The sequence below is a fragment of the Nipponia nippon genome, unplaced genomic scaffold (assembly GCF_047370975.1).
Source record: "Nipponia nippon isolate SJK-2023a ecotype South Korea unplaced genomic scaffold, ASM4737097v1 scaffold_38, whole genome shotgun sequence".
Classification (NCBI taxonomy): domain Eukaryota; kingdom Metazoa; phylum Chordata; class Aves; order Pelecaniformes; family Threskiornithidae; genus Nipponia; species Nipponia nippon.
Window position 1 is genome coordinate 2,661,556 of NW_028262356.1, and position 24,875 is coordinate 2,686,430.

Consider the following 24,875-nt stretch of genomic DNA (forward strand, 5'->3'; position numbering starts at 1 on the left):
CCCGCCCCTCCCCCCTCTGTGGCGTTTCGTATTGGCGAAAATGGGGGGTCCCCTCCCCCCCCCTCCGGCCCAGCCCTCCCCCCCCCCCCGGTGTCAAACGGAGTCGGGGGATCCCCCCCTCCCCCGTAATTAAACGATTTTTCCAATTCTCCGGGGTCTGCGTCTCGCTGGCGGGGGAGGGGAGAGGACCCCTCCCCCCCCTCCCAGCCCCCCCCGTTGGGGCGGGACCCTTCTGCATTTGGGGGGGGGGCACTGATGTGGACCCAGGCCTCTGGGTGATGCTGCTTTATTGAAGCGGGGGGGGGGGGGTGTCCCAGCGTTTCAGGGGGGTCCCAGCCATTTCGGGGGTCCCAGGCATCCGGGCGCAGCGGGGGGGGGAGGGGCTCAGTAGTCCTCCACCCAGTGGTTGCAGCCCTTCCACTCGGGCCTCGTGGGGGTGGCACCCCCCTCTTCGGGGGGGGGGGAGGGGCATTAGGTGGGGCCCCCCCAATCCCTAGGGGCACCCCAAAACCTGGTGCCCCCCTCCCCCTTCTGCCCCGGGGGGGGTCTGAGGGAGCCCCAGCCTGGATTTGGGGGGGGCCTTTCCCCACCCCCTGCGTTTGGGGGATCTCCCCTCCCCCTTAGGACCCCCCCCAAATCCTCTGCATTTCGGGGCTGCCCCCACCCCCCCAGCTCGGGGGGTCCCCAGACCCCACCTGGATTCGGGGGCGCCCCCAGCCCCTCCTCCCCGGGGCAGCCCCCCCTTGTTTCTGCCCCCCCCCAACCCCCTGGAGTTGGGGACCCCCCTACCCTCCATCTTCAGGGCCCCCCATCACCCCTGACTTCCAGCCCCCCCCATCTTTAGGACCCCCCCCGAATTTGGGGACCCCCCGAATCTGAGGACCCCCCACCCCTTTAACAGCCCTCCCCCATCCTTAGGACCCCCCCCATAACCCCTCACTTCCAGCTCCCCCTGAATCTGGGGACCCCCACCCATTAACAGCCCCCCCCGGTTTTAGGACCCCCCCCAATTTGGGGACCCCCCCCTCACCTTCCACCAGCAGCAGCAGGGGGGGGCTGGGCGCCGAGACCCCCCCCCCGCCGTCGCTGTAGGTGCAGACGTAGGCGCCCTCGTGGTGGGGGCCCAGGGGGCCCAGGGGGAAGTGGACGGAGCCCCCCGCCCCCCCCCGCTGCCCCACCACCCCCCCGGGGCCCCCCCGGTAGAGGCGGAAGGCGGCGGCGGCGGGGGGGCCCCGGCAGAGCAGCGAGGCCTCGGAGCCCCGCGGCAGCGGCAGCGGCGTCGGCGTCGGCGTCAGCGAGAGCTCGGGGGGCGGCAGGCGGGGGTCTGGGGGCGACGGCGGGGGTCAGGGGGGGTCCCGCCGCACGGCCCCCCCCCCGCCGCCGCCGCCGCCGCCGCGCTCACCGGTGACGGCCACCGCCACGGCGTTGCTGGGGGGCCCGGGGGGGCAGCGGCAGGTGTAGGCCCCCGAGTCGGCGGCGGTGAGGACGGGGTCGAAGATGGCGAAGTGGCTGGCGGTGACGTTGGCCATCGAGCGGTTCCCGTTGAGGAAGAGGAGGAACTCGGGGCCGGGGCCGAAGCACTGGAGGCGGAGGGGGGTCCCCGCCGCCACCCACGGCCCCTCCAGGAGCCGCAGCTCGGGGGGACGCGGGGACGGGGCGGTGGGGGGGCCTGGGGGGGACGGGGACAAGGATGGGGACGGGGACGGGGGGACCCCAAAGCTTGGGACGGGGACATGGGGACCCCAGAGCCCAGGGGACGGGGAGAGGGGGAGAGGGGGACGTTGGGGACGGGGATGGGGGACCCCAAGGACGGGCAGAGGGGGACGTTGGGGACCCCGGAGCTTGGATGGGGACGGGGGGACGTTGGGGACCCTGGAGCTGGGGAAGGGGGGACCCCGAAGGTGGGGATGGGGACGGGGAGAGGGGGACATTGGGGACCCCGACGATGGGGACGGGGACAGGGGGACGCTGGGGATGGGGATGGGGGACCCAGAGCTGGGGACGGGGACCCCGAGGACAGGGACAGGGAGAGGGGGACACTGGGGACTCTGGAGATGGGGACAGGGGGACCCCAGAGCCCAGGGGACGGGAGTGTGGGGACACTGGGGGGCCGCCTTCGTCCCCCTGCACCCCACGGCGCCCCCCAGCCCCACGGCGCCCCCCAGCCCCACGGTGCCCCCCGTACTCACGGCCCATGGCCCCGCAGGCCCCCAGCGCCCAGCAGCCTGCGGGAGACAGAGCCGGGGTGGGGGCGGCGGTGGCACCGCGTCCCCCCCGCGCCCCCGACCCCCCGCGCCCCGGCCCCACCGAGGAGGAGGAGGAGGAGGAGGAGGAGGAGGAGGCGGCGGCGGCGGCGGACGCGGGGCCCCATGGCGCGGCCGCGGCCCCGAATGCAGAAGTTGGGCCCGGCAGGAAGGGAGCGGCTCGGCCCCCCGAAACCGCGGCCCCACGGCGCCGCCGCGGCCCCACGTCACCCCACAGCTGCCCCACGGATCCCCCATGGCTGCCCCCCAGTTCTGCCCCAGGGATCGATCCCCCATGGACCCCCAGAGCTGCCCCACGGATCCCCCATGGCTGCCCCCCAGTTCTGCCCCATGGCACCCCCAGAGCTGCCCCCCATCTGCCCCACGGCACCCCCATAACCATCCCCTAATCCTGCCCCATGGCACCCCCAGCCGTGCCCCATTGATCCCCCGTCTGCCCCCCAGCCCTGCCCCATGGCTGCCCCCCATATCTGCCCCCCCGGACCCCCGTAACCCCCCCCCAACTCCGCCCCCTCCCCCCCGCCGTTGCGCTTTGAGCGGGAATTGACCCTTCCCGGCCGCCGTTTCCCCGCTCCCAGCTTCGCCTTCCCATTGGCTGACACCCGCGGCGCTCCTCGCTCCCATTGGCCGCCGCTGCCCAGCGCCCCGCCTTCCCCGCGTCCTCCCCCCTCCCGCGCCCTCTCCCCGCCTCTTCCGCCTTCCCCGCGCCCCTATTGGCCCTGCTGCGCGACGTCACCGGAAGCGGCCGCCGGAAGTGGAGGCCGAGGGAAGGTTCGGTGCGGGCGGCGCCGCCATTTTGGGAGCGCGGAGGTACCGGTCCCGATCGCTCCGGCCCGGCCCGGCCCGGCCCCGCGGGCGGCGGCCCCCGGGGGTGAGGGCGGAGCGGAGGCCGCGGGAGGCCCCGCCATGGCCGCCAACATCGGGGACCAGCGAGCGCCGGAGTGGTGAGCGCCGGGGCGGGGGACGGGAGGGCAGCGGGCCGGTTCCCGGGGCGCGGCCCGCGCTGAGCGGCCCCGCCTCGCCTCCCCCCAGGGCCCCCCAGTACGGGCTGGCGGCCGGCGGGGCGCGGGAGGGCGGCGGCGGCCTGGAGGCTCCGGCCCACGAGAACCCCGAGTGGGAGAAGGCCCGGCAGGCGCTCGCCAGCATCAGCAAAGCCGCCGCCGCCGGCGGCAAGAGCGGGGGCAGCGGCTCCGGGGGCGCGCAGGTGAGGCGGGGGGGAGAGGCGGCCTGGGGGGGCGGCGTAGCGGGTCCCGGGGGCTGGGGGGGGGTCCCGGGGGGTCCCGGAGGGGGCTGGGGGGCAGGTGAGGGGGCGGGGGGGTCCTGGGGGGGGCGAGGGAGGGGCTGTGGGGGCTGGGGGGGGCAGGTGAGGGGGCGGGGGGGGTCCTGGGGGGCTGCTGGGGGGGGTAGAGGGGGCTGGGGGGGGGGTCTCAGGGGGTCCCGGAGGGGGCTGGGGGGGTCCTGGGGGGGGGGGGCCCTGGGGGTGGAAATGGGGATTTGGGGGGTGGAGGAGGGTGCGGAGGGGCTGAGGGGGGTCCCTGGGGGGCCGAGGGGGGGCTGGGGGGTCCCTGGGGGCTGGGGAGGGGGGTGGGGGTGGAAGGGGGCGTTTGGGGGTCAGAGAAAGGTGCTGGGGGGGGGGGGCAGAGCCGTCTCGGGGGGGTCCCAGAGGGTCCCGGGGGTGGAGGTGAGGATTTGGGGGTCCCCGGGGGTCTGGGGGGTCCCGGCCCCGCTGAGCCTTCCTCCCCCGCAGTACTCCTCGCCGCAGGGGGACCCGGGGCTGCAGCAGCCCCCCTACTACCAGTGGTACCAGCCCTACGGCGGCGGCTACTACCCCTACGGCTACTACTACCCCATGGTGAGTGGCCGGGGGGGCTCGGGGGCCGCGGGGGGCTCTGGGGGTCCCCCGGGCCGGGGGGGGGGCCTGGGGGGGTCCCAGGGGTGCGGGCGCTAACGGGGGGCCCTCGTTGCAGGGCGTCTACTCGGGGTACGGGGCGACGGCGGCGGCGCCCTACGGGGCGGGGGGGGCCTACGCTGCCGCCCCCCAGCAGCCCCCCGCGCCCGGGCAGCAGAGCGGCCTCGGCCAGGTGAGGGGGGGCTTGGGGGTGCGGGGGGGGAATTTGGGGGTCTGGGGGGCTTGGGGGTGCGGGGGGGAATTTGGGGGTCTGGGGGGCTTGGGGGTGCGGGGGGGGAATTTGGGGGTCTGGGGGGCTTGGGGGTGCGGGGGGAATTTGGGGGTCTGGGGGGGATTTGGGGGGCTGGGGCTGAGATTTGGGGGGCTGGGGGGGATTGGGGGGCTGGGGGGGGGTTGGGGGGCTGGGGGGGATCGGGGGGATCGGGGGGCTGGGGGCCGGGACCCCTGGGCCCCCCCCCACCCCCTCTCCCCCCCCGCAGCAGCCACCGGTGCCGGGCCTGGACGAGGCCTCCCCCTACGGCAGCCCCCAGCCCCAGCTGCCCCCCGCCCCCCCCCCCCAGCCCCCCCAGCCCCACGGCGCCCACCCCCTGGGCGGGGGAGGGGGCCCCCCGGCGGCGGGGGGGGCCGGGGGGGCCCCTCCCAGCGCCGCCGCCGCCCCCTACCCCCCCCACGGCTACAGCGAGGGGCCCGGCCCCGGCCCCGGCCCCAAGGGCAAGAAGGGGCAGCAGCTCTGGAGCCGCATGAAGCGTAAGAGACCCCCCCGGGGGTCCCCAAATTGGGGGGGGGCTGTGGGGGAGGGCAGGGGGCTCAGGAATCCCCCCAAAACCAGTGTGAGATGTCACCCCCCCCCCCGGGTCACCCTGGCACCAGAACTCCCCCAAATTCACCCCCAAACCCCCCCAAAACCCCGAGTTCCCTCCCGAAACGGCACCGCGCGCGCCCCTTCTCACCCCAAAACCCCCAATTCCCCCCCAAACGCCCTGTGGCCCCCCCGCTTTCACCCCCAAACTCCCCTGACAACCCCGAATCCCCCCAGACCCCATCCCGCGCCCCCACTTCTGCCCCCAAACTCCCTCCCAAAACCCCAAACCCCTCCCAACGCACGCTGCGCACCCCCACTTTCGCCCCCAAACTCCCCCGAAACCCCGGATCCCCCCCAACCCCCCCTCACCCCCTTCCCCCCCCCCCCAGAAGCCCCCGGCGCCGGCGGCCTCAAGTTCAACCTCCCCAAGCGCCCGTTCGTCCTCACCACGCCCAGCTTCGGGGCCGGGGAGCAGCGCGGCGGCGGCGGCTTCGGGGGGCAGCCGGGCCCCGACAAACACCACGGACACGGGTGAGCGAGGACAGACAGACAGATATCGGGGGGGAGGGGGGAGGCACCCCGTACGCGCACGGGGTGGGTTTTCGGGGCAATATACGGCTTGATGGGGGGCTGAGCCCCGCTTGGCGACGGCTGCCGGCCCCGCCGAGCCCCCCGGCGCCCCGCCGAGCCCCCCTGACCCCCCGGCCCCCCAGGGGGAAGCCGGAGGACTGGCCGCAGGACATGAAGGAGTACGTCCAGCGCTGCTTCACCGCCTGCGAGTCGGAGGAGGACAAGGACCGGACGGAGAAGCTGCTGAAGGAGGTGCTGCAGGCGCGGCTGCAGGACGGCACCGCCTACACCATCGACTGGAGCCGCGAGCCGCTGCCGGGGTGAGCCCCCAGGGAGACCCCCAAAGCGGGGGGGGCGAGGCCGAGGGGCCGCCTGACGCCCCCCTCGCCTCCCCACAGGCTGAGCCGGGACGGCGTCGCCGAGAGCCCCAAGAAGAAGCGCTGGGAGGTGCCGGCCCTGCACCCCCCGCGGCCGGCGGCGGGCTCGGGGCTGCCGCAGCCCCCTCCCCAGCGCGGCGCCGGAGCCGGGGGGGCCGCCCTGGGCCCCCCGCCCCAACGCGGCGGCGGCAGCGGCGCCGGCCGGGCTCGCGGTAACGGCTTCCCCACCAAATTCGGCAACCGGAACGTCTTCATGAAGGAGCACAGCTCCTCCTCCAGCGCCGGATCCCGCTCCCGCTCCCGCTCCTCTTCCCGCTCGCCCGGGCGCCACTTCCGACGCAGGTGGGGGGCGGAGGGGACCCCCAAACCCCCCGGAGCCCCCTCGCCGCCGCCCCGGGGGTGCCGGGGAGGCGGGGGGGGGTCTGTTTGGGGTGCCCCCAGCTCCCCGCTCCGCTCTCCCCGCAGCGATTCCCACTCGGATTCGGACAGTTCCCTCTCCGGCACCGAGAGCCGGCCGGGCGCCCGCCGCGCTCCCCCCAAAACCCGCGGCCGGGGCGGGCACGTGGAGCGCGGACGCATGCGGATGCAGCGGGGAAAAAGGTACGGGGGGACGGGGGACGGGGACTGGGACCAGTTTGGGGCTCCCCAGTCCGGGGCAGAGCCCGGGATCGGGGCCAGGGTCTCTGGGCTCTGTCCCCGACCGAAATCCACGTGTTTTCGCCCCAAACCAGGCACGACCAGGGTCCCTCCAAGCGCAACCGCAAGCGCCCGGCGATGGATTATGAGGACCCCGAGAAGGAATTCAAGAAGCAGCGGCGAGCGGCTCGTTTCCAGCCCGGGCACCCCAAAAAGCTGCGGCCGGAGCCCCTCGTCCTCCCCCTGGGGGGCTCTGACCCCCCCGGCTCCTCCGAGGCGCTCGACTGGAACGAGCTGAAGATCCTGGGGACCTGCCAGGACGTCACCAAGCACTACCTGCGCCTCACCTGCGCCCCCGACCCCTCCACCGTCCGTCCTGTCTCGGTCAGTGTCTGTCCGTCCGTCCCCCGGGGCCGCGGGGCGGGGAGGGGGCCGCCCTGACGCCCCCTCCCCACTTTTTGCGCCCCCCCCCAGGTGCTGAAGAAGTCGCTGAGCCTGGTGAAGTCGCACTGGAAGGAGAAGCAGGATTACGCCTTCGCCTGCGAGCAGATGAAATCCATCCGGCAGGATCTCACGGTGGGAGCCCCGCTGGCACCCGGCGGCCTTCGGGGGGGTCCCGGGGGCCTTCGGGGGGGTCCTGGGGGCCTTTTGGGGGGTCCCGGGGGCCTTCGGGGGGCATCTCCCAGCCTTTTGGGGGTCCCGGGGGCCTTTTGGGGGGGTCTCCCAGACTTCTGGGGATCCGCTGGGACCCTTTATGGGGTCTCCCAGGCCTTTTGGGGGGCTCTCCTGGACCCTTTGGGGGTCTCCAGAGTTTTTGGGGTTTCCTGAACCCTTTGGGGGGTCTGTCCTGGATTTTGGGGGTCTCTCCTGGGTTTTGGGGGGTCTCCCGGGGCAGAGGGCCCCCCCTCACCCCCTCCCGCCCCCCCCCCCGCAGGTCCAGGGCGTCCGCACCGAGTTCACGGTGGAGGTGTACGAGACGCACGCCCGCATCGCGCTGGAGAAGGTGGGTTTCGGGGACCCCCGGGACCCCCAGACCCCCCCCGGGACCCCCCCCGGGGCCCCCGGGACCCCCGGCCGCGGCGCTGAGGGTGCCCCCGGCCCCGCAGGGCGACCACGAGGAGTTCAACCAGTGCCAGACGCAGCTGAAGTCGCTCTACGCCGAGAGCCTCCCCGGCAACGTGGGGGAGTTCACCGCCTACCGCATCCTCTACTACATGTTCACCCGCAACTCGGGGGGTGAGCGGGGGCCCGGTGCGGGGGGGGGTGAGCGGGGACCCCCTGTATGGGGGGGGGGGTTTGGGGGTGCTCGGGGACCCTCTGTTCATTGGGGGGGGGGTTAGGGGTGCTTGGGGACCCCCTGTATGGGGGGGGGTTAGGGGTGCTCGGGGACCCCCTGTTCTGGGGGGGTGGGGGTTGGGGGTGCTCGGGGACCCTCTGTATGGGGGGGGTTTGGGGGTGCTCGGGGACCCCCTGTATGGGGTGGGGGTTTGGGGGTGCTCGGGGACCCTCTGTATGGGGGGGGGTTAGGGGTGCTCGGGGACCCCCCTGTTCTGGGGGGTGGGGGTTGGGGGTGCTCGGGGACCCCCTGTATGGGGGGGGTTAGGGGTGCTCAGGGACCCCCTGTTCATGTTAAGGGGCTTTAGGGGTGCTCCAAGACCCCCTGTCCGTTGGGGGGAGGGGTATAGGGACTCCCAACTGCCCCCCTTCCCATCGGAGACCCCCCAACCCCTCCCCCTTCCCACCGGGGACCCCCCACCCCTCCCCCTTTCCGCCCCCCCTCACCCCCTTTCCGCCCCCCCCAGACCTGACGACGGAGCTGGCCTACCTGACGCCGGCGCTGCGGGGGGACGCCTGCGTGGCGCACGCCCTGGCGCTCCGCGCCGCCTGGGCCCTGGCCAACTACCACCGCTTCTTCCGCCTGTACCGCGCCGCGCCCCCCATGGCCGCCCGCCTCATCGACAAGTTCGCCGAGCGGGAGCGGCGGGCGGCCCTCAAGGCCATGATCAAAACGTATGTGGGGCCGCCGGGGGGGTCCCGCGCCCCCCCGGCCCGGGGGGCGGGGGTGGGGGGCGGGGGGCGGCTGGGGGGCGGCCGTGGGGCGGGGGGGTGGGGTGGGGGGAGAGCAGCAGCCGGACCCCCGCGGCGGCGGCGCAGGTGAGTCGTGCGGGGCGGTGGGGGGCTGGGGGGGCGAGACCCCATTTCTGCCCCACATCAGGGCTGGGGGGGGGCGAGACCCCATTTCTGCCCCACATCAGGGCTGAGGGGGGGTGAGACCCCAAATTCTGCCCCACATCAGGGCTGGGGGGGGTGAGACCCCATTTCTGCCCCACATCAGGGCTGGGGGGGGTGAGACCCCCCATTTCTGCCCCGCAGCAGAACTGGGGCTGCCCAGCCCCCCTGTCTCTGCCCCATAGCGAGGTTGGGGGTGTCCAAACCCTCCCCCCCCAGCTCTGCCCCACGCGAGGGGCGGCTGAGCCCCCCGTCCTGCCCCACACCCTGCAGCGGGGCAGCCCCCCGGGGAGGGGGAGGGGCAGGACAGGGTCCCCCCCGCCCCCGTGGGGCTCTGATCCCTCCCCACCTCGTCCCCCCGGCGCCACGACCCCCAACTGGGGCTGTGGCCCCCCCCCCCCGGGCCACGTCCTTCTTCAGGCCGTGTCCCCCCCTGGCCCCTATGGGGCTGCGCCCCCCCCTTATGGGGCTGCGCCCCCCACAACGCAGCTGGGTCCCCTTATCCCCCCGTGGGGCCACCCCCCACCCCCCCGTGGGGCCGTGTCGCCCCCAGTGGGGCTGCGTCCCCTGCAATGGGTCCCTGTCCCCTCTGTGGGGCCGTGCCCCCCCCAAGGGCTCCCTGTGCCCCGCTATGGGGCTGGGTCCCCCCCTGTGGGGCTGCACCCCCCCGCCGTGGGGCTGTGTCCCCATAGGGGGTCCCTGTGCTCCATAAGGGGTCCGTCGTCCCGTCCCCCCCCCCCCGGGGCTGCACCCCCCTGCCATGGGTCCCCGTCCCCCGTGTGGGGCCGTGTCCCCCATAAGGGGGCCCCCGGTCCCCGCTATGGGGCTGCACCCCCCCGCCATGGGTCCCTGTGCCCCATAGGGGGTCCCTGTCCCCCGCTGTGGGGCTGGGCCCCCCCATAAGGGGTCCCTGTCACCCCCCACGGGGCCGGATCCCCCCGCCATGGGGCCGTGTGCCCCACAGGGGGTCCCTCTCCCCCTCCATGGGGCTGCACCCCCCTGCCATGGGGCCAGGTCCCCTATAAGGGGTCCCTGTCCCCCCCTGTGGGGCCGGGTCCCCCTGCTGTGGAGCCGTGGGCCCCATAGGGGGTCCTTGTCTCCCGCCGTGGGGCCGGGTCCCCCACAGGGGGTCCCTGTGCCCCCCTCCATGGGGCTGCAGCCCCCTGCCCTGGGGCCAGGCTCCCCCGCCGTGGGGCCGGGTCCCCCATAAGGGGTCCCTGTCCCCCCCTGCGGGGCCGGGTCCCCCCGCCGTGGGCCCCTGCGCCCCACAGGGGGTCCCCGTCCCCCGCCGTGGGGCCGTGTCCCCCCGCGCTGCCGTGTCTCCGCTCCTGATCTCCTTCTCTCCCCAGCTTCCGCCCGGCGCTGCCCACCGCCGCGGTCGGGGCCGCGCTCGCCCTCGACCCCGAGAGCTGCCGGCTCTTCCTGGCCGCGCTGCCCCTCTCCTTCACCGGCCCCGACGCCGCCGCCATCGACTGCAAGCAGAGCGTGGCGGCCCTGGGCCTCTTCTGAGCCCCGCCGCAGCGACGAGGACGACGGCGGGGGGCTGCCGGCGCCCCCGGGCCCCCGTAACCTTCTCTTTCCGTCCCCCAGGAGGGAGCCGCCGGCGGCGGGGCGGGGGGCGCGGGGCCGGGGGGCGCGGGGCCCCATTAACCCTCTCTCAGTTTCTCTCTCTTCTTCCCGCTGCCGAGGCGGCCCCAGGTCTCGTCCGTCCCCCCCCCGACGCCGCGGCCGAGCCCACGGAGGCCCCCGACCCACGGAGCCGCGACGGCCCAGCCCCCCGCCGCCGCCGCCGCCGCCGCCGCCGCCCCCCCGCGCACCCGGGGGCCCCGACCGCCGCCGCCCCCCGCGGCCTCGCCAAGCCGGGACTGTGTCCGAGCCGCCGCCGCCGCCTTTGCTCTCCCGCCGTTTTCTCGATGCTCGAATTTCTTCTTCTTCCTTTTTTTTTTTCCTTTTTTTTTTATTTTTTGGTTCGTATTTAATTTATTTGCCCCCCCGCCCCTCCCCCCTCGCCCCTCCCCCCACGTCTCTCTGCAGGTAAAGCGCCCCCCTCCCCCCGCCACCCCCCTCCCCCCTCCGCCCCCCGGGGCCGCGCTGTCTCCCCGGGCTGGCCCCACCCCCACCCCCTTTTTAACGGATTCCCCCTTTTTTTGGACAGAATAAAGAGGAAAAGGAGAAAGCGGCCGGGATTGGGCTGGGGGGGCGGGGGGGCGGCGGCGGCGGGGGGGGGGGGGGCCGGCCCCGCGGCGGCGTCCGCCTTCCCCCGTAGCCGACCGGGCCCAGCTGCTGCAGCCCCGCGGCGGCGGCCGCCATCTTCTCCCCCTGGCAAAGGGAGGCGGGCACCCGCGCCCCGCGGCGGCACCGGGGCCCCCTCGGTCCCCTCCGCCTTCTCCCCACCGGCGGCCGCGGGGTCCGGGCCCGCTCAGCCGCTGCCCGCCGGGGTCCGGCCCGGGCCCGGGGGGGGCCCCGCCGCCGCCGCCGCCTCCTCCTCCTCCTCCCCGCCCCAGCGCTCGCCCCCGGCCGAGCCGAAGAGGCGATCGCGGCGGCGCTGCCGGTCCCAGAGGCGGCGGCCGCGGTACGAGACGTGCTGGATCCGGTGCTCCGGTACCGGCAGGTCCCCGGGGCCGGCGTCCGAGAGCGGCCCCGGGAAGAGATCGAGCAGCGGCCGCTCCAGCAGCCCCCGGAACCGGTCCCGGTACCCGACGGTGGCGGCCGCCGCGTCCAGCCGCGGGTCCCAGCGCAGCCGGTTCAGGACGTCCCGCACCGGCCGCAGCGGCGGCTTCTTCCCGGGGCCGGGCGGATCCTCCCGGGGCGGCGGCGGCGGCGGCAGCGCGGCCCGAAGCGGCAGCGGCCGGCGAGGAACCAGCGGCAGGGGGCGGCGGCGGGGGGCGGCCCCGGGGGCTCCGGTTCCTCCGGGGGCTCCGGTTCCTCCGGGGGCGGCCCCGATCCCGGCTCCATCCGGACGGGCGAGGCCCGGGCAAAGGGCGGGGGGGGAAGGGCCCGTGTGACTCAGTGTCCGTGTGTCCGTCCCGCTGTGCGGGACCGACGGACAGGGGCTGCACCCAACCGCCTGGGCCCTACCGCTACGGCTGATACGCAGGCAGACAATCTCTGTATTTATGTACCGCGCTCTCTCTGTCTGTCTGTCTGTCTGTCTAATACTCTCCCGCTCCCCTCCCCCCCCCCGCCCCGCCCGCACCCAGCGGCGGGGGGAGGGGCCCGCGCCCCATCGTCACCGCAATTCGCGCAAACGCGCCCGTGCGCCCGCCCCGCCCCCGCCCCGCCCCCACCGCGCGCCAACACGCGGAAACTTCGTCTCCTTTTCTCCACTTTTGTTTTGTTTTTTTGTCCCCCCCCCAAAATGGCCGCGGGGGGCGTGGGCGATGGGCGTGGCCAGGGGAAGCCCCGCCCCGGTCCGCTCGGGTGGGGGGAGGGGGAGCAGCACGTGTGATTGGCATGCGTGGGCCCTGGGGGCGGGGCTGGCGTGCGGTAGCCCCGCCTACTTCTGGAATGGGGGCGGGGCAAGCATGGCAGGGGTGGGGGCCCTACGCCCCGCCCCATACAGAGGGCGTGGCCTCGGGGAAGGGGCGTAACCTGCATATCAACACGGGAGGCCCCGCCCCAACTCTACCTTGGCCCCGCCCCCTGCCTGGCCTCGCCCCACACCCCCCCCCCCCCCCCCCATTGGCAGCTCCCACACACAGTGCAAGGGGGCGGCCCCACGGCAACCTTGGCTCCGCCCCAACAGGATTGGCTCCGCCCCCCAGCAGCATTGGCTCCGCCCCCCAGCAGCATTGGCACCGCCCCCTGTGCGGGGATTGGCAGCTGTGGGGCCCGGGGCGGGGGGGGGAGGGGCTCCCGTGGGGCTCCCGTGGGGCGGGGGAGCCCCCGTTTTGGCTCGGGGCCGTGGGTCGCGCCGTGGGTCGCGCCGTGGGTCGCGGCGTCACTTGGAGAGCTTGCTGATGACGCGGATCAGCGCCGCGTTCTCGTCCTTCAGGCGCTGGTTGTCGGCGCGGAGGTCGGAGAGGGCCTGGGGGGGGGGGGGGGGGGGGGAGAGGGGGGGCCCGGCCCCACATCCTCCCCTCCCCCTGGGGGTCCCAGCCCCACATCCCCCCCCCCCGCCCCCCCCAACTTCACCTTCAGCTCCTCCTCCAGCTCGGCCGCCTTCCGCTCCAGCGCCCGGCGCTCCTGGGGGGCAGAGGGGGGTGAGGGGGGGCTGGGGGCGGCCGGGGGTCCCAGGGAGGAGAGTGGGGGTCCCTGGGGGGGGCAGGGGGTCCCTGGGGGGGCTGGGGGGGGTCCCAGGGGTCCCTGTCAGGGATGGGGGGGTCCTGGGGGGTCCCGGGGCGTCGTGGGGACGCCCCCGCACTCACAAATCGCTCCAGCTCCAGCAGCGCCGGCCGCTCCGCGATCCTCTCCTGGCGCTGGGGGGGGGAGACGGGGGGTGAGGGGGGTCCTGCGCCCCCCCCCAGCTGGGCCCCCCGCCCCCCCCGGCCCCCCACCCACCTGGGTGACCCTCTCCAGCTCCAGCTTGATCTGCGTCAGCTTCAGCTCCGTCTCCTGCAGCTGCTCCCGCAGCCGCTCGTTCTCGGCCCACAGCTCCTCGTACAACTGGGGGGGGGGGGGGGGCTCAGTGTTGGGGGGTCCAGAGGCCGGGGAGACACCACCACCCCCCCAAAATCCCAGCCCCCCCAAACCCGCCCCTCCCCCCCCCCCAGGGTCCGGCCCTCACCTGCTGGTAGTCGAAGGCGGGGGGCGGGGGCGGGGGGCTGGGGGGCAGGAGGCCGTTGTGGGGCTGGGGGAGGCTGTGGGGGGTGGGGAAGGTGAGGGGGGCTGCGGGAGCCCCCCCACCCCCCCCAGCACCCCCGTACCTGGCGGGGGGCGTCCTCCCCGCTGCCCGGCTCGTCGCTCTCCGACCCCTGTGGGGGGGGGGAGGGGGGACAGGCGGTGGTTGGGGGGGTGGGGAGGGGCTGGGGGGTCTCGCGGACCCACCCCCCCCCCCCCCGGCCCCCCCTCACCTCGGTGCCGGACCCCCGCCGCGATTTCCGGCGCTCCCGGCCCCCCAGGCGGCTCCGCGGCTCCGCCTCCGCCTCCGCACCTGCGTGCGACCCATGGAGCCAGGGGACCCCGGCGGCCGGGACCCCCGCCCCCGCCGTGGGGGGCTCGGGGGCAGCGGGGGGCCCCGGGAGGGGGCGGGGGGGGGGGCACTCACCTCTCTTCCCCTGCGAGCCGGGGGGGGCCGGGAGCCGGCAGCGGTGGGAGGGGTCCTGGGGGGGGAGGGGGTCATGGGGGGAGGGGACCCCCAGGCCCCGCCCCGCCCCGCCCCCCACCGAGCTCTCCAGGGGCTGCTCCCCCTCCCCCCGCCTCTCCTCCTCTTTGATTCGCTGCTCGGCCGCCCGTCCGTCACCACCGCGGCCAATCGTCTTCTCCGCTTCCTTCAGTTCGGTCAAGGTCACGCCCTGGGGGGGGAGGGGCGGGGGGGGGGGGGGCGGGGCCCCCCGGGGGGGGGCAGGGGGACCCCGGCATCCAGGCCCCACGGCGGGGGGGAGGGGACTCCAGTGCCCGGGACCCCCCCCACCCCCCACCCCCCGCCCCATGGGGACCCCAGCTCTGGGACCCCCCCCCTCCCCCCCCGGGACCCCGCGCGGGGGCGGCCGCGGACCAGTGGCACCTGTGTCGACCTCCGCGACTGCCGCATCAGCCGGGACCGGGCCTTGCGCTGCGACTCCGACTCCTCGTCCCGCACGGGGGCCTGGTAGGACCTGGGGGGAGGGGCGGACGGACGGGCCGACGGAGGGGGTGGGCGCCCGGGCCCCCCGGCGGGGAGGGGACGCGGCCGCCCGCGCGCTCACCTGCGGGGCCGGGGGTCGCCGGGGGTCACCGGAGGGGCGGCGGCGTCGGGGGGGCTGCGGGGGAGGGAGTGCGGTCACCCCCTGCCGCCCCTCCCCCGCCGCAGCGGGACCGCACCCCCCCCCCCCACCCCCCACCCCCCCGCCCCGGGGCTCACCTGGCGGCGGGCGTGGCGGCGGGCGGGGCGGCGGGGCGGCGGGCGGGGGTGGGGGACACGCGGGCCAGGCGCGGCTCCTTGCTCTGCGGGGGAGGGGCGCGGGCGTCAAGGGGGGGCCCAGGGGTCCGGGACCCCTCCCCCCACCCCCCCCAACCCCCACCACGGGGGGAGGGGGTTAAACCAAGCCCCGCCCTGCTGTCAGCAGTGGGTGGAGACTCCTACCGGGTCACCTGACAAGCTGCCTTCTTCCCGATTGGCTGGCTCCGAGGCCAGGCTCTTATTGGCTGAGCCTGGGCCAATCGGGGTGCGGCTCCATTTCTGCAGCAGCTCCCAGAAGTCCTGCTGCTGGGGGGCGGGGCCAGGAAGGGGCGGGGCCAGGGTCAAGGAAAACAGGGTGGGGCCAAGAAAGGGGTGGAGTCAGAGCGAAAAGGGTGGAGCTGAGAAAGGGGTGGGGTCAAGGAAGTGGGTGGGGGCAAGCAAAGGGGTGTGGCCACCATAGGTGTGGAGCCCAGAGCAAAAGGGGTGGGGCAAAGAGAGGGCGGAGCCAAAAGTAGGAAGGGGCGGGGTGCAAAAACGGGTGGAGCCAGAGCAGGGGGAGGAGACAGGGCAGGGGTGGAGCCCAGAGGAGGGAGAGCCCAGATGGGTGGAGTCCAAGGGGTGTGGCTAGGAGGGGGCGTGGCCTGGTCAGGAGCATGGCCTGGGGGCAGTGCGTGTCCCGTGGGGCGGGGCTGGGTGAAGGGGGCGGGGCCAGGCTCACCTGGGGCGGGGCGTCGAGGCGGGGCGAGGAGGCGGAGCGACGGACAGCGCCGGCGGGGGCGGGGCCGGGGGGGGGCAGCGCCCCCAAGCTGCCGGTCCTGCAGAGACCCCCGGGGGGGGGCTGGGGGGGTGTCAGGGCTGGGGCCTGGCTGCAAAGCCACGCCCCACTGCCCCACCCATTTCCCATATAAGGATGGGAGGGGGCAGGGCCTTACCTTGGCAGCAGGGGGGCCGTTGGGGGGGCCGCTCTGGGGGGCGGGGCCGCGGGGGGCCTGGGGGGGGAGGGGAGAAGGGGGGTGAGGGGCTGGGCCGAGACCCCTCCCCCACCCCGCCCCCACCATCCCGGCCTGCCCCTCCCCCGCTCACCCTGCGGGCAGGGGTGGGGTCACCCCCCGCCCCCTCCCCCTCCTCACCCCTTCCCCCTCCCTGCCCCCTCCCCCACTCCCTCCCCCTCCTCGCCCCCTCCCCCGCTCACCCTTTGGGGGGCTCACCCCCTCCCCCTCCCCCTCCTCTCCCCCTCGCCCCCTCCCCCGCTCACCCTGCGGGCGGGGGGCGACACCCTGCGGGGGGGGGTCGCCCCCCGCCCCCTCCCCCTCCTCGCCGCTGTCCTCGTCCCCCGGGGGGGGGAGGGGCCCCGGCCGCTCCTTGGACTGGTCCTGCAGCGACAGCTTGGCCCGGCTGCTCAGGCGGCAGACGGAGCTCCTGGGGGGGGGCAGGGGTCAGGGGGGCGGGGGGGAGAGGGGCTGGGGGGGGGTCTGGGGGGAAAGGGGGGGTCTGAGGGGGGTTTTGGGGGGTTAGGAATGGGTTTGGGGGGCCTGGGGGGGACAAGTGGGGGTCTTGGAGGGTCTTGGGGGGTCTGGGAAGCCTCTGAGGGGGTTTTGGGGGGTAAGGAGGGGTTTGGGGGGTCTGGGGGGATCGGGGGGATTGGGGGGGTCTGAGGGGCTTTTGGGGGGTAGGGAGGCGGGTGGGGGGCCTGAGGGGGGGTCTTGGGGTTGGTCTGAGGGGGGTAGGGAGGGATTCACGGGGCTCTGGGGTGGAACGGGGGGGTCTTGGGGGGCCCGGGGGGGTCTGAGGGGTTTGGGGGGATCTGGGGGGGGTATGGAGGGTTTTGGGGGGATGTGTGGGGTCTTGGGGGGCTCGGGGAGGTCTGGGGGTCTCTGGAGGAGGGCATGGGGGTCGGGGGGTCTGGGGGGGAGCTGGGGAGGGGGTCGGGGGGTCCCGGGGTGTTTTGGGGGGGGTCTCACCGTCGGTGCTTCCCGCCCCAGGCAGGGGCCGGGGCTCCCTCGGGATCGGGCGCCATCGGGGCGGGCGCCGCCCCCGGCTCCTTCTGGCTGCGCAGCTGCGGGGGGGGGGGGGGGGGGGGGGCCAGCACCCCGAGACCCCCCCCCGACCCCCCCCAACACCCCCCGACCCCCCAATGGCTCAGGGGCCCCCCCAAGGGTGACGGCTGGGGGTGGGGGTCCCTCCCCGGTGTCAGGGTCCCCCTCAGGTTCAGTCCCCCCAGGGCGGTGTTGGGGGGTCCTGGAGGGTCCCAGGGGGTTTGGGGGTCCCATGGGGTGTTGGGGGGTCCCAGGGGGTCCCGGAGGGGGGGTTGGGGGTCTCATGGTGTGTTGGTGGGTCCCAGGGGGTCCCGGGGGGGGTTGGGGGTCCCATGCAGTGTTGGGGGGTCCCAGGGTGTTGTTGGGGGTCCCGGGGGTCCCGGAGGGCTCACGTGGTGCTGCCGCCGCTGCAGCTCCTCGAGCAGGGGCAGCGTCTCCTCGTCCGCCAGGTCACAGGGGCGCTGGCCCTGGGGGGGACAGGGCTGCTCGGGGACCCCCAGAGACCCCCAGAGCCCCCCGAAACCCCCCAGAGCCTCCCGGGACCCCCAGCTCCCCCCTCGCAAGGGCCTCAGCGCTGCCCTGGGGCTCCCTTGGACCCCCCAAACCCACTCACACCCCCCCCAAGAACACCGTGTGTCCCCCCCCAGCCCCCTGTGGACCCCCTGGACCCCCCGGGAGCCCCCCAGATCCCCTGTAGAGATCCCTGGGCCCCCCCAGACCCCTCCAACCCCTGTGGACCCCCTGTGTCCCCCCAGGCCCTCCAGGGACCCCTGTGGACCCCCTGAATCCCCCAGCCCCCCAGGGACCCCGTGTCCCACCCCAGACCCCCGGACCCCTATGGACCCCCCGAACCCCCCAGCCCCCCTGTGTCCCCCCCAGCCCCCCGTGTCCCCCCCGGGCCCCCCCGGCCCCTCACCACGTTGTTGCGGGGCGCCATGTCGCAGAGGTGCTCGGCCAGCAGCCTGCAGGCCTCCTCCACGCCCCAGTGCGCGGCGGCGTGCAGCGGCGTCCACCCGTCCTTGTCCCGCACGTCCGGGTCGTAGCCCGCCTGCAGCAGCAGCCTGCGCCGGGGCCGCGGCCCCCTCAGCCGAGGGGCCCCCCCAGACCCCCCCCAGACCCCTGGGCCCCCCCAAAACCCCTGGGGCCCCAAAACTCCTGGGTCCTCCCCAAAAATCCTGGGTCCCCCCCCAGACCCTTGGATCCCCCCCCCCAAACTCCTGGGACCCCCTGAGACCCCTGGGTCCCCCCCCAAATTCCTGGGGCCCCCCCAGACCCCCAGATCCCCCCCAGTCTGGGTCCCCCCAGGTCCCCGCCAAACCCCTGGGTCCCCCCAGACCCCCGGGTCCCCCCCAGTCTGGGTCCCCCCAGACCCCGCCAAACCCCTGGTCCCCCCAGACCCCCGGGCCCCCCCCGGCCCCCGCCCCCACCTCATGACCTCGATGTAGCCCTTGGCGGCGGCCACGTGCAGGGCGCTGGCGCCGGTGGCCGGGTGCCGCGCGTCCCGGATCTCCCCCGCGTCCAGCCAGCGCCGCGTGTCCCGCAGCATCCGCTCCTCCTCCGCCCGCTTGGCCGCCGCCACGTCCACCCCTGGGGGGCGCCGGGGCGTGACCGGGCGTGGCCGGGACACGCCCACACGCCCCCCCGTAGCCACGCCCCCCCGCGGCCCCGCCCACCTCGCCGCGCCACCTCGGCCCGCAGCAGCGCCTCCAGCCCCTCGTCCTCCGCCACCTCCAGCGGCAGCTCCCCGTCGCTCGTCACCGCCGCCACGTCCGCCCCGTGCTCCAGCAGGTACCTGGGGGGCGGGGGCGGGGGTCACGGGGGTCGTGGTGGGGTCGGGGGCAGGGGGGGTCCAGCCACACCCACCTGGGCCTTGGGATGAGGAGACCCATGGCCCCCCCATGGCCCCCAGCCCCACGGCCCCCCCCTGTTGTAGCCACCATAGCCCCCCTAGCCCCCCTGTAGCCACCATAGGCCCCCATAGCCCCCAGCCTGGCCCCATAGCCCCCCATAGCCCCCCCTGTAACCACCATAGCCCCCCCATAGCCCCCCAGCCCCATCGCCCTCCCTAGTCCCCCTGTAGCCACCATAGCCCCCCCATAGCCCCCAGCCTGGCCCCATAGCTCCCCCCAATCCCCCCCGTAACCCCCATAGTCCCCCTGTAGCCCTCATAGCCCTCCCAGCTCCATAGCCCCATCATAGCCCCCATAGCCCCCACAGCCCTTCTCTAGCCCCATATCCTGCCCCTAGCCCCCCCAACCCCTCATAGCCCCCCATAGCCCCCCCATAGCCCCCAGCCTGGCCCCGTAGCCCCCCCATAGCCCCCAATAGCCCCCCAATAGCCCCTCTAGCCTCCGTAGCCCCCCCATAGAGCCCAATACCCCCTGTAGCCACCATAGCCCCCCCGTAGCCCCCCTCACTGGGCGATGTGCCGGTAGCCGCAGGAGGCGGCCACGTGCAGGGGGGTCCAGCCTTCGTTGTCGGCCTGGTTGACGTCGGCCCCGCTCTCCACCAGGAACTGCACCACCTCCATGTTCTCGTCGATGCAGGCCTGGGGGGGGGGACGATGGGGGGAGGCGGGACCCCAGCACCTGGGACCCCCCCCAGAGACCCCCAGGGACCCTCCCCAGGGACCCCCAGCACTAGGGACCCCCCCCAGAGACCCCCAGGGACCCCAGCACCAGGGACCCCCCCAGAGACCCCCAGGGACCCCCAGGACCCCCCCAGGGACCCCAGAACCCCCACGGACCCCCCTCCCCCCGGGACCCCCCAGAGACCCCCAGGACCCCCATGGATCCGCAGCCCCTCAGACCCCTCCGGCTCCGCCCCCTCTGCACCAAGCCCCGCCCACTGCAGGCCCCACCCACTGCCCCATACAACCCCCCCCCCCCCCACTCACCCTCTGCAAACCCCGCCCACTGCAGGCCCCACCTGCCCACTCAGCCAGAAAAGCCCCGCCCACCCTCTTCCAGCTCCGCCCACTCACCCAGACAACCCCACCCCTCCTTCCTGCAGGCCCCGCCCACTCACATCACTAACCCCGCCCCCACCCTTGGGAAACCCTGCCCCCTCCTGCCTGCCACTGACACCGCCTCTTCTATGCACACCCCGCCCAGTCAACCAGAAACCCCGCCTCCTTTTTCCCTCTGTATGCAGGCCCCACCCACTCGGTCCACAGACCCCACCCCCTCACGATGGAGGCCCTGCCCCTTCTCCCTCGTTTATGCAGGTTCCTCCCCTCTCCCCACAGGCCCCACCCCCCCCCCAGCAACCCCGCCCCTTCCCCTTTTTAGCCAGCACCACCCCCTCTGTGCAGACCCCACCCACTTGGCTCACAGACCCCACCCCTTTCTCCCTTCTTTACTGAGACCCCGCCCCTTTCCCTCGTTTATGCAGGCCCCGCCCCCCATCAGCCCCACCCCTTTCTCCCCTCATTTATGCAGGCTCCTCCCCTCTCCCTACAGGCTCCACTCCCAGCTCTGCAGGCCCCGCCCCCTTTCCTCCGTCTTGCCCCAGCAGCTCCGCCCACTCTTTGTACAGGCCCCGCCCCCTCAGTCCAGCAGCCCCGCCCCTTTCTCCCAACATTTACACCAGCCCCACTCCCTCTTTGTGCAGGCCCCGCCCACTTGGTCCGCAGGCCCCGCCCCCTGGTCCCACAGGCCCGCCCCTTTCTCCCATCGTTTGTGCTGACCCTGGTCCCTCTTTGCACAGGCTCCGCCCCTTTCCCTCCATTAACACAGGCCCCGCCCCCTCGCGCCGGCAGCCCCGCCCCTTTCTCCCCCGGTAACACAGGCCCCGCCCCCTCGCGCCGGCGGCCCCACCCCTTTCTCCCCCTGCTAATGCCGGCCCCGCTCCCTCTTTGCTCAGGCCCCGCCCCCTCGGCCCGCCGGCCCCGCCCCCTCCGCCCCTCTCAACGCGGGCTCCCCCGCCGGCCCCGCCCCCACTTTGCTCAGGCCCCGCCCCCGGGCCCCGCCGGCCCCGCCCACCTGGTGCAGGGCGCTGATGCCGTCGGCGTTGGCCCCGCCCAGCAGCGCGCGCCCCCCCGCCCGCACCATGGCGCGCGCCTCCGCCAGGTCGGCGCCTGCGCAGACGGCCCGGAACTCGGCCGCGCGCTCGAAGCGGACGGCGCGAGGCCGCGGGGCCGCGGGGGCCGGGGGGGGCGGGGGCGCCGCCGCCGCCGCCGCCTCCCAGCGCCGCAGCTGCTCCCGCCGCCGCTCCCGGGCCGCCGCCGCCGCCGCCGCCGCCATCGCTGCCCCCCGCCGCCGCCGCCGCCGCCGCCGCCGCCGCGGGGCCCCGCCCGGCTGCCGTAGGTGGGCGGCGCCGGAAGCGCGGGGGCGGGGCGCCATGGCAACGGCCGCGCGGGGGCCGCCGGGGCGGCGCGGGGCCACGCCCACCCCCTCCCGCCCCGCCCCGCCCCTTGACGGACGCGAGCAGGCGCGCGCCGGACGTGACGTTTATTGGGGGCGCGGTCACTTCCAACGGCCGCCGACGCGGCCCTTCCCGACCACCTTCTTGCTGCGGGGGGCGGCGGCGGCTGGGACCCGCGGGCATCCGGACCCCCGGGACCCCCCGGCCCCCAGCGCCCCCCCCCCAGCCCCCAGTACCCCCCACCCCCCGACCCCCGAAATCCCCCCCAGGGCCACCCCCCCTCAGGGCCCCCCAGGACCCCTAATTCCCCCCGGAGGCCATCAAACCCCTCCCAGAGGCCACCAGACCCCACCAGACCCCCCAGCTCCCCCCAGTCCCCCCCAGTCCCCCCCAGTCCCCCCAGTTCCCCCCCAGCTCCCCCCAGTCCCCCCCAGTTCTCCCCAGTCCCCCCCAGCTCCCCCCAGTCCCCCCAGTCCCCCCCAGTCCCCCCAGTTCCCTCCAGTCCCCCCAGCTCCCCCCAGCTCCCCCCAGACCCCCCCAGTCCCCCCCAGCTCCCCTCCAGTCCCCCCCAGTTCCCCTCAGTCCCCCCCAGTCCCTCCCCGTTCCCCCCAGTCCCCCCCCAGTCCCCCCCAGTTCCCCCCCTTACAATTTCTGAGCGTGGCTGATGCGGTTGTACAGGACGTTGATCTGGGGAGGGGTAAGTGTCAGCCCCCGCCTCCGGGCCCCCGTCGCCCCACGGACCCGGGGGTCCCAGCCCCCCATCACCCCACCGCCCCATGGACCCAGGGGGCTGAGCCCCCCATCGCCCCACAGCCCCAGGGGTCCCCCAGCCCCTGGGCCCCCCATCGCCCCCATGGCCCCCAGCCCCCCATCACCCCCATGGCCCCCAGCGCCCCATGGCCCCCATCACCCCCATGGCCCCCAGCCCCCCATCACCCCCATGGCCCCCAGCCCCCATCACCCCCATGGCCCCCAGCCCCCCATGGCCCCCATCACCCCCATGGCCCCCAGCCCCCCATCACCCCCATGGCCCCCAGCCCCCCATGGCCCCCATCACCCCCATGGCCCCCAGCCCCCCAAGGCCCCCATCACCCCCATGGCCCCCATCGCCCCCATCACCCCCATGGCCCCCAGCCCCCCATGGCCCCCAGCCCCTCGCCCCCCACCTCGTATTTCTGGCGCCGCAGCTTCTCCATCAGGTCGAACTTCTCGGACTCGAGCTGGTGGATCCAGTCGTGGAGCTCCTTGGCCTTGACCCTGCGGGGGCGGGGGGTCGGTGGGGGGCGGGGGGCGGGGGTGGGGGAGGGGCGGGGGAGGGGCCCCACCTGAGCTCGTCCTCCCGCAGGTGCTCGATGTTGAGGGGCCGCTTGCGCTCGGCCAGGATCCGCAGCTTCATCTCCCGCCCCGTCTGGCGCTTGCCCCGCTTCTGCTCCGCCTGGGGGACGGGGACGGGGCCGTGGGGCAGCCTGGGGGGCTGGGGGGCAGCCTATGGGGCTGGGGGGGCTGGGGGGCAGCCTATGGGGCAGCCTGGGGGGCTGTAGGGGGCTACGGGATGCTCTATGGAGGCTATGGGGCATCCTATGAGATGCCCTATGGGGCACCCTGTAGGGTCTATGGGGCAGCCTATGAGATGCCCTATGGTGGCTATGGGGCGCCCTATGGGAAGGCCTATGGTGGCTATGGGGCAGCCTATGGGGGCTATGGGGCGCCCTATGGGGGCTGTGGGGCAGCCTATGAGGGCTGTGGGGCGCCCTATGGGGGCTGTGGGGCAGCCTATAGGGTGCCCTATGGGGCCGACCCAGGCCGGGGGCTTGGGGGGGCGGGGGCTGTCCTGTGGGGCGGGGCGCGCCGTGGGGCCGGGGGTCCCCGTGGGGCGGGGCGCGCCGTGGGGCCGGGCCCCACCTTGGCCAGGTACCCCCCGAAGTGGGGCATGGTGGACAGCACTTTCTTCTTCTTGGCGTCGTCCTCCGCTCGCTTCTTGGCCTCCTCCTCCTCCTTGCGCAGCTTCTCCTCCTGGGGGGGACGCGGGGGGTGTGGGGGGGCGGGGGGGGGCGGGGGGTCCCCGGGGGGTGGGGGTCCCTGCCCCGCCCCCGCTCACCGCCAGCCGCGCCTGCCGCTCCCGCTCCTTCTCCGTCCGGCTCCGCAGCTGCTCGTTGCGCTCGGCCCGGCGACGCTCCTGCGGCGCCCGCGGGACCCATGGGACCCACAGCGACCCACGGGGACCCACAGACCCACGGGGACCCAGGGGACCCACGGGGACCCATGGGACACCCCCCCACCGCCCCATGGGACCCCTGCGCCACAGGCCCTTCCCCCCCCCCGGGACCCCCAGGCCCCCCCAGGCCCCCCTGCCCCCAGGGCCCCCCAGACCCCCCCCCAGACCCACAGGGACCCCCCTCCAGGGCCCCCCGGACCCACAGGGCCCCCCAGGCCCCCCCAGACCCACAGGGCCCCCCAGGCCCCCCCAGGGCCCCCCGGACCCACAATCCGCTCCATCAGGGCCACCAGCTCCTGCTCCTCGCGGCGCCGCTGCTCGAAGTGGGCGTCGATGAGGGTCTGCAGCTCCAGCAGGTCCTTCTCCATCCGCTTGCGGTGGATGTCCTGGGGGGCGAGGGGGGGCGCTCACCCCCGCCCCAGAGCGACCCCAGCCCCACAGGGACCCCCCCCAGAGCGACCCCAGCCCCACAGGGACCCCCCCCAGAGCGACCCCAGCCCCTCAGGGACCCCCCAGAGCGACCCCAGCCCCACAGGGACACCCCCCCCCCGGCACCCCCAGCCCCACAGGGACCCCCCCAGCCCCCCATAGCGCCCCACAGTGACCCCCCAGCCCCATAGAACCCCCAGCCCCATAGCGCGCCCCCAGCCCCCACTCACATCGAAGTCCACCCTCTCCCCCTCGGGGATCTTGGGGGGCGCCAGCTGGGGCACCACGGGCCTGGGGGGGCCGGGGGGCGGCGGGGGGGGTCAGGGGGGGCGGGGGGGCAGCGGGGCCGCCCCCTCCCCCCACGCCCCCAGCCCCCTCCCCCGCTCACCGGGGCCGCGGCCGCTCCTCCTCTGGGGGGAAAAGGGGGCGTCAGGGGGGAGGGGGGTGGGGGAGGGGAGGTCGTGGGGGGGTGGGGGAGGGGCTCGTACCTGGCTCCTCGGGCGGTTTGGGGGGCTCCGATGCTGCGGGGGGGGAGGCGAGGGGGGGGTCAGGGGGTGCGGGACCCCCACGACCCCCGGGGGGGGCGGGGGGGGGCGGGGCCGCACTCACCTTCCTCCCCCTCCTCCTCCTCCTCCTCCGCCGGCTCCTCTGGGGGCGTGGGGCGATCAATGCGTTGGGGCAATTAATGGAGTGCATTGGGGCAATTAATGCGTTGGGGAGTGATTAAATTAATGCATTGGGGTTAATGAGTGCGTTGGGTTAATTAATGCGTTGGGTTAATTAATGAGTTTGGGTTAATAAATGCATTGGGGTAATGAATGCGTTGGGGTAATTAATGCGTTGGGGTGATTAATGAGTTGGGGTAATTAATGCGTTGGGTTAATTAATGAGTTGGGGTTAATTAATGCATTGGGGTAATGAATGCGTTGGGGTAATTAATGCGGTGGGGTAATTAACGCATTGGGGGCTCATTAACGGGGCCGCGCTCGCGGGGGCCGCTCAC

General features: G+C 75.2%; 5 protein-coding genes across 12 annotated transcripts; 1 reads left to right on the top strand and 4 right to left on the bottom strand.

Annotated features, from left to right (window-relative positions):
- Positions 1-309: 309 nt before the first annotated feature.
- On the bottom strand, positions 310-2,716 carry LOC148053748 (uncharacterized). Of its 2 annotated transcripts, none has more exons than XM_087773206.1 (5): positions 2,312-2,716; positions 2,190-2,226; positions 1,403-1,669; positions 1,031-1,324; positions 310-449 (listed from the first exon to the last, which is right to left on the bottom strand). In XM_087773206.1, the coding sequence occupies exons 1-5, from the start codon at positions 2,369-2,371 to the stop codon at positions 385-387; spliced, it is 723 nt and encodes a 240-aa protein (XP_087629332.1). In that variant the 5' UTR covers positions 2,372-2,716; the 3' UTR covers positions 310-384. The 2 variants fall into 2 exon arrangements, with proteins under 2 accessions (XP_087629332.1, XP_087629331.1); XM_087773205.1 differs by having other exon boundaries at positions 2,190-2,225; positions 2,308-2,706.
- Positions 2,717-3,001: 285 nt separating this feature from the next.
- On the top strand, positions 3,002-10,962 carry LENG8 (leukocyte receptor cluster member 8). 6 transcript variants are annotated; one of them, XM_087773164.1, is made up of 15 exons: positions 3,002-3,208; positions 3,297-3,468; positions 4,027-4,116; positions 4,232-4,345; positions 4,653-4,920; positions 5,365-5,506; positions 5,689-5,865; positions 5,944-6,264; positions 6,388-6,522; positions 6,654-6,942; positions 7,033-7,134; positions 7,493-7,561; positions 7,665-7,794; positions 8,361-8,568; positions 10,449-10,962. In XM_087773164.1, exons 1-15 carry the CDS (start codon positions 3,171-3,173, stop codon positions 10,945-10,947), a joined length of 2,754 nt encoding a protein of 917 aa, XP_087629290.1. In that variant the 5' UTR covers positions 3,002-3,170; the 3' UTR covers positions 10,948-10,962. The 6 variants fall into 6 exon arrangements, with proteins under 6 accessions (XP_087629290.1, XP_087629286.1, XP_087629288.1 ...); XM_087773160.1 differs by having other exon boundaries at positions 3,003-3,208; positions 4,012-4,116; XM_087773162.1 differs by having other exon boundaries at positions 3,003-3,208; positions 4,012-4,116; positions 5,368-5,506.
- A 62-nt stretch (positions 10,963-11,024) lies between these two features.
- Positions 11,025-11,976, bottom strand: LENG9 (leukocyte receptor cluster member 9). Its single transcript, XM_087773219.1, is given in 2 exon segments — positions 11,025-11,610; positions 11,613-11,976. Coding segments are annotated over 2 exon segments (534 nt in total). The 5' UTR covers positions 11,743-11,976; the 3' UTR covers positions 11,025-11,206.
- A 374-nt stretch (positions 11,977-12,350) lies between these two features.
- Positions 12,351-21,136, bottom strand: PPP1R12C (protein phosphatase 1 regulatory subunit 12C). The gene is made up of 22 exons (XM_087773226.1): positions 20,847-21,136; positions 19,281-19,411; positions 18,537-18,655; positions 18,291-18,450; positions 17,780-17,924; positions 17,256-17,330; positions 16,789-16,883; positions 16,102-16,246; positions 15,760-15,816; positions 15,546-15,665; positions 15,011-15,133; positions 14,789-14,871; positions 14,634-14,687; positions 14,453-14,543; positions 13,994-14,240; positions 13,800-13,879; positions 13,661-13,700; positions 13,514-13,596; positions 13,288-13,392; positions 13,155-13,205; positions 12,922-12,972; positions 12,351-12,814 (listed from the first exon to the last, which is right to left on the bottom strand). The coding sequence occupies exons 1-22, from the start codon at positions 21,105-21,107 to the stop codon at positions 12,728-12,730; spliced, it is 2,403 nt and encodes an 800-aa protein (XP_087629352.1). The 5' UTR covers positions 21,108-21,136; the 3' UTR covers positions 12,351-12,727.
- Positions 21,137-21,301: 165 nt separating this feature from the next.
- TNNT1 (troponin T1, slow skeletal type) lies at positions 21,302-24,685 on the bottom strand. Of its 2 annotated transcripts, XM_087773195.1 has the most exons (10): positions 24,361-24,685; positions 24,261-24,282; positions 24,103-24,163; positions 23,713-23,829; positions 23,327-23,404; positions 23,131-23,241; positions 22,554-22,663; positions 22,395-22,485; positions 21,875-21,915; positions 21,302-21,375 (listed from the first exon to the last, which is right to left on the bottom strand). In XM_087773195.1, the coding sequence occupies exons 1-10, from the start codon at positions 24,566-24,568 to the stop codon at positions 21,330-21,332; spliced, it is 885 nt and encodes a 294-aa protein (XP_087629321.1). In that variant the 5' UTR covers positions 24,569-24,685; the 3' UTR covers positions 21,302-21,329. The 2 variants fall into 2 exon arrangements, with proteins under 2 accessions (XP_087629321.1, XP_087629322.1); XM_087773196.1 differs by lacking the exon at positions 23,327-23,404.
- Between the last annotated feature and the right edge of the window lie 190 nt (positions 24,686-24,875).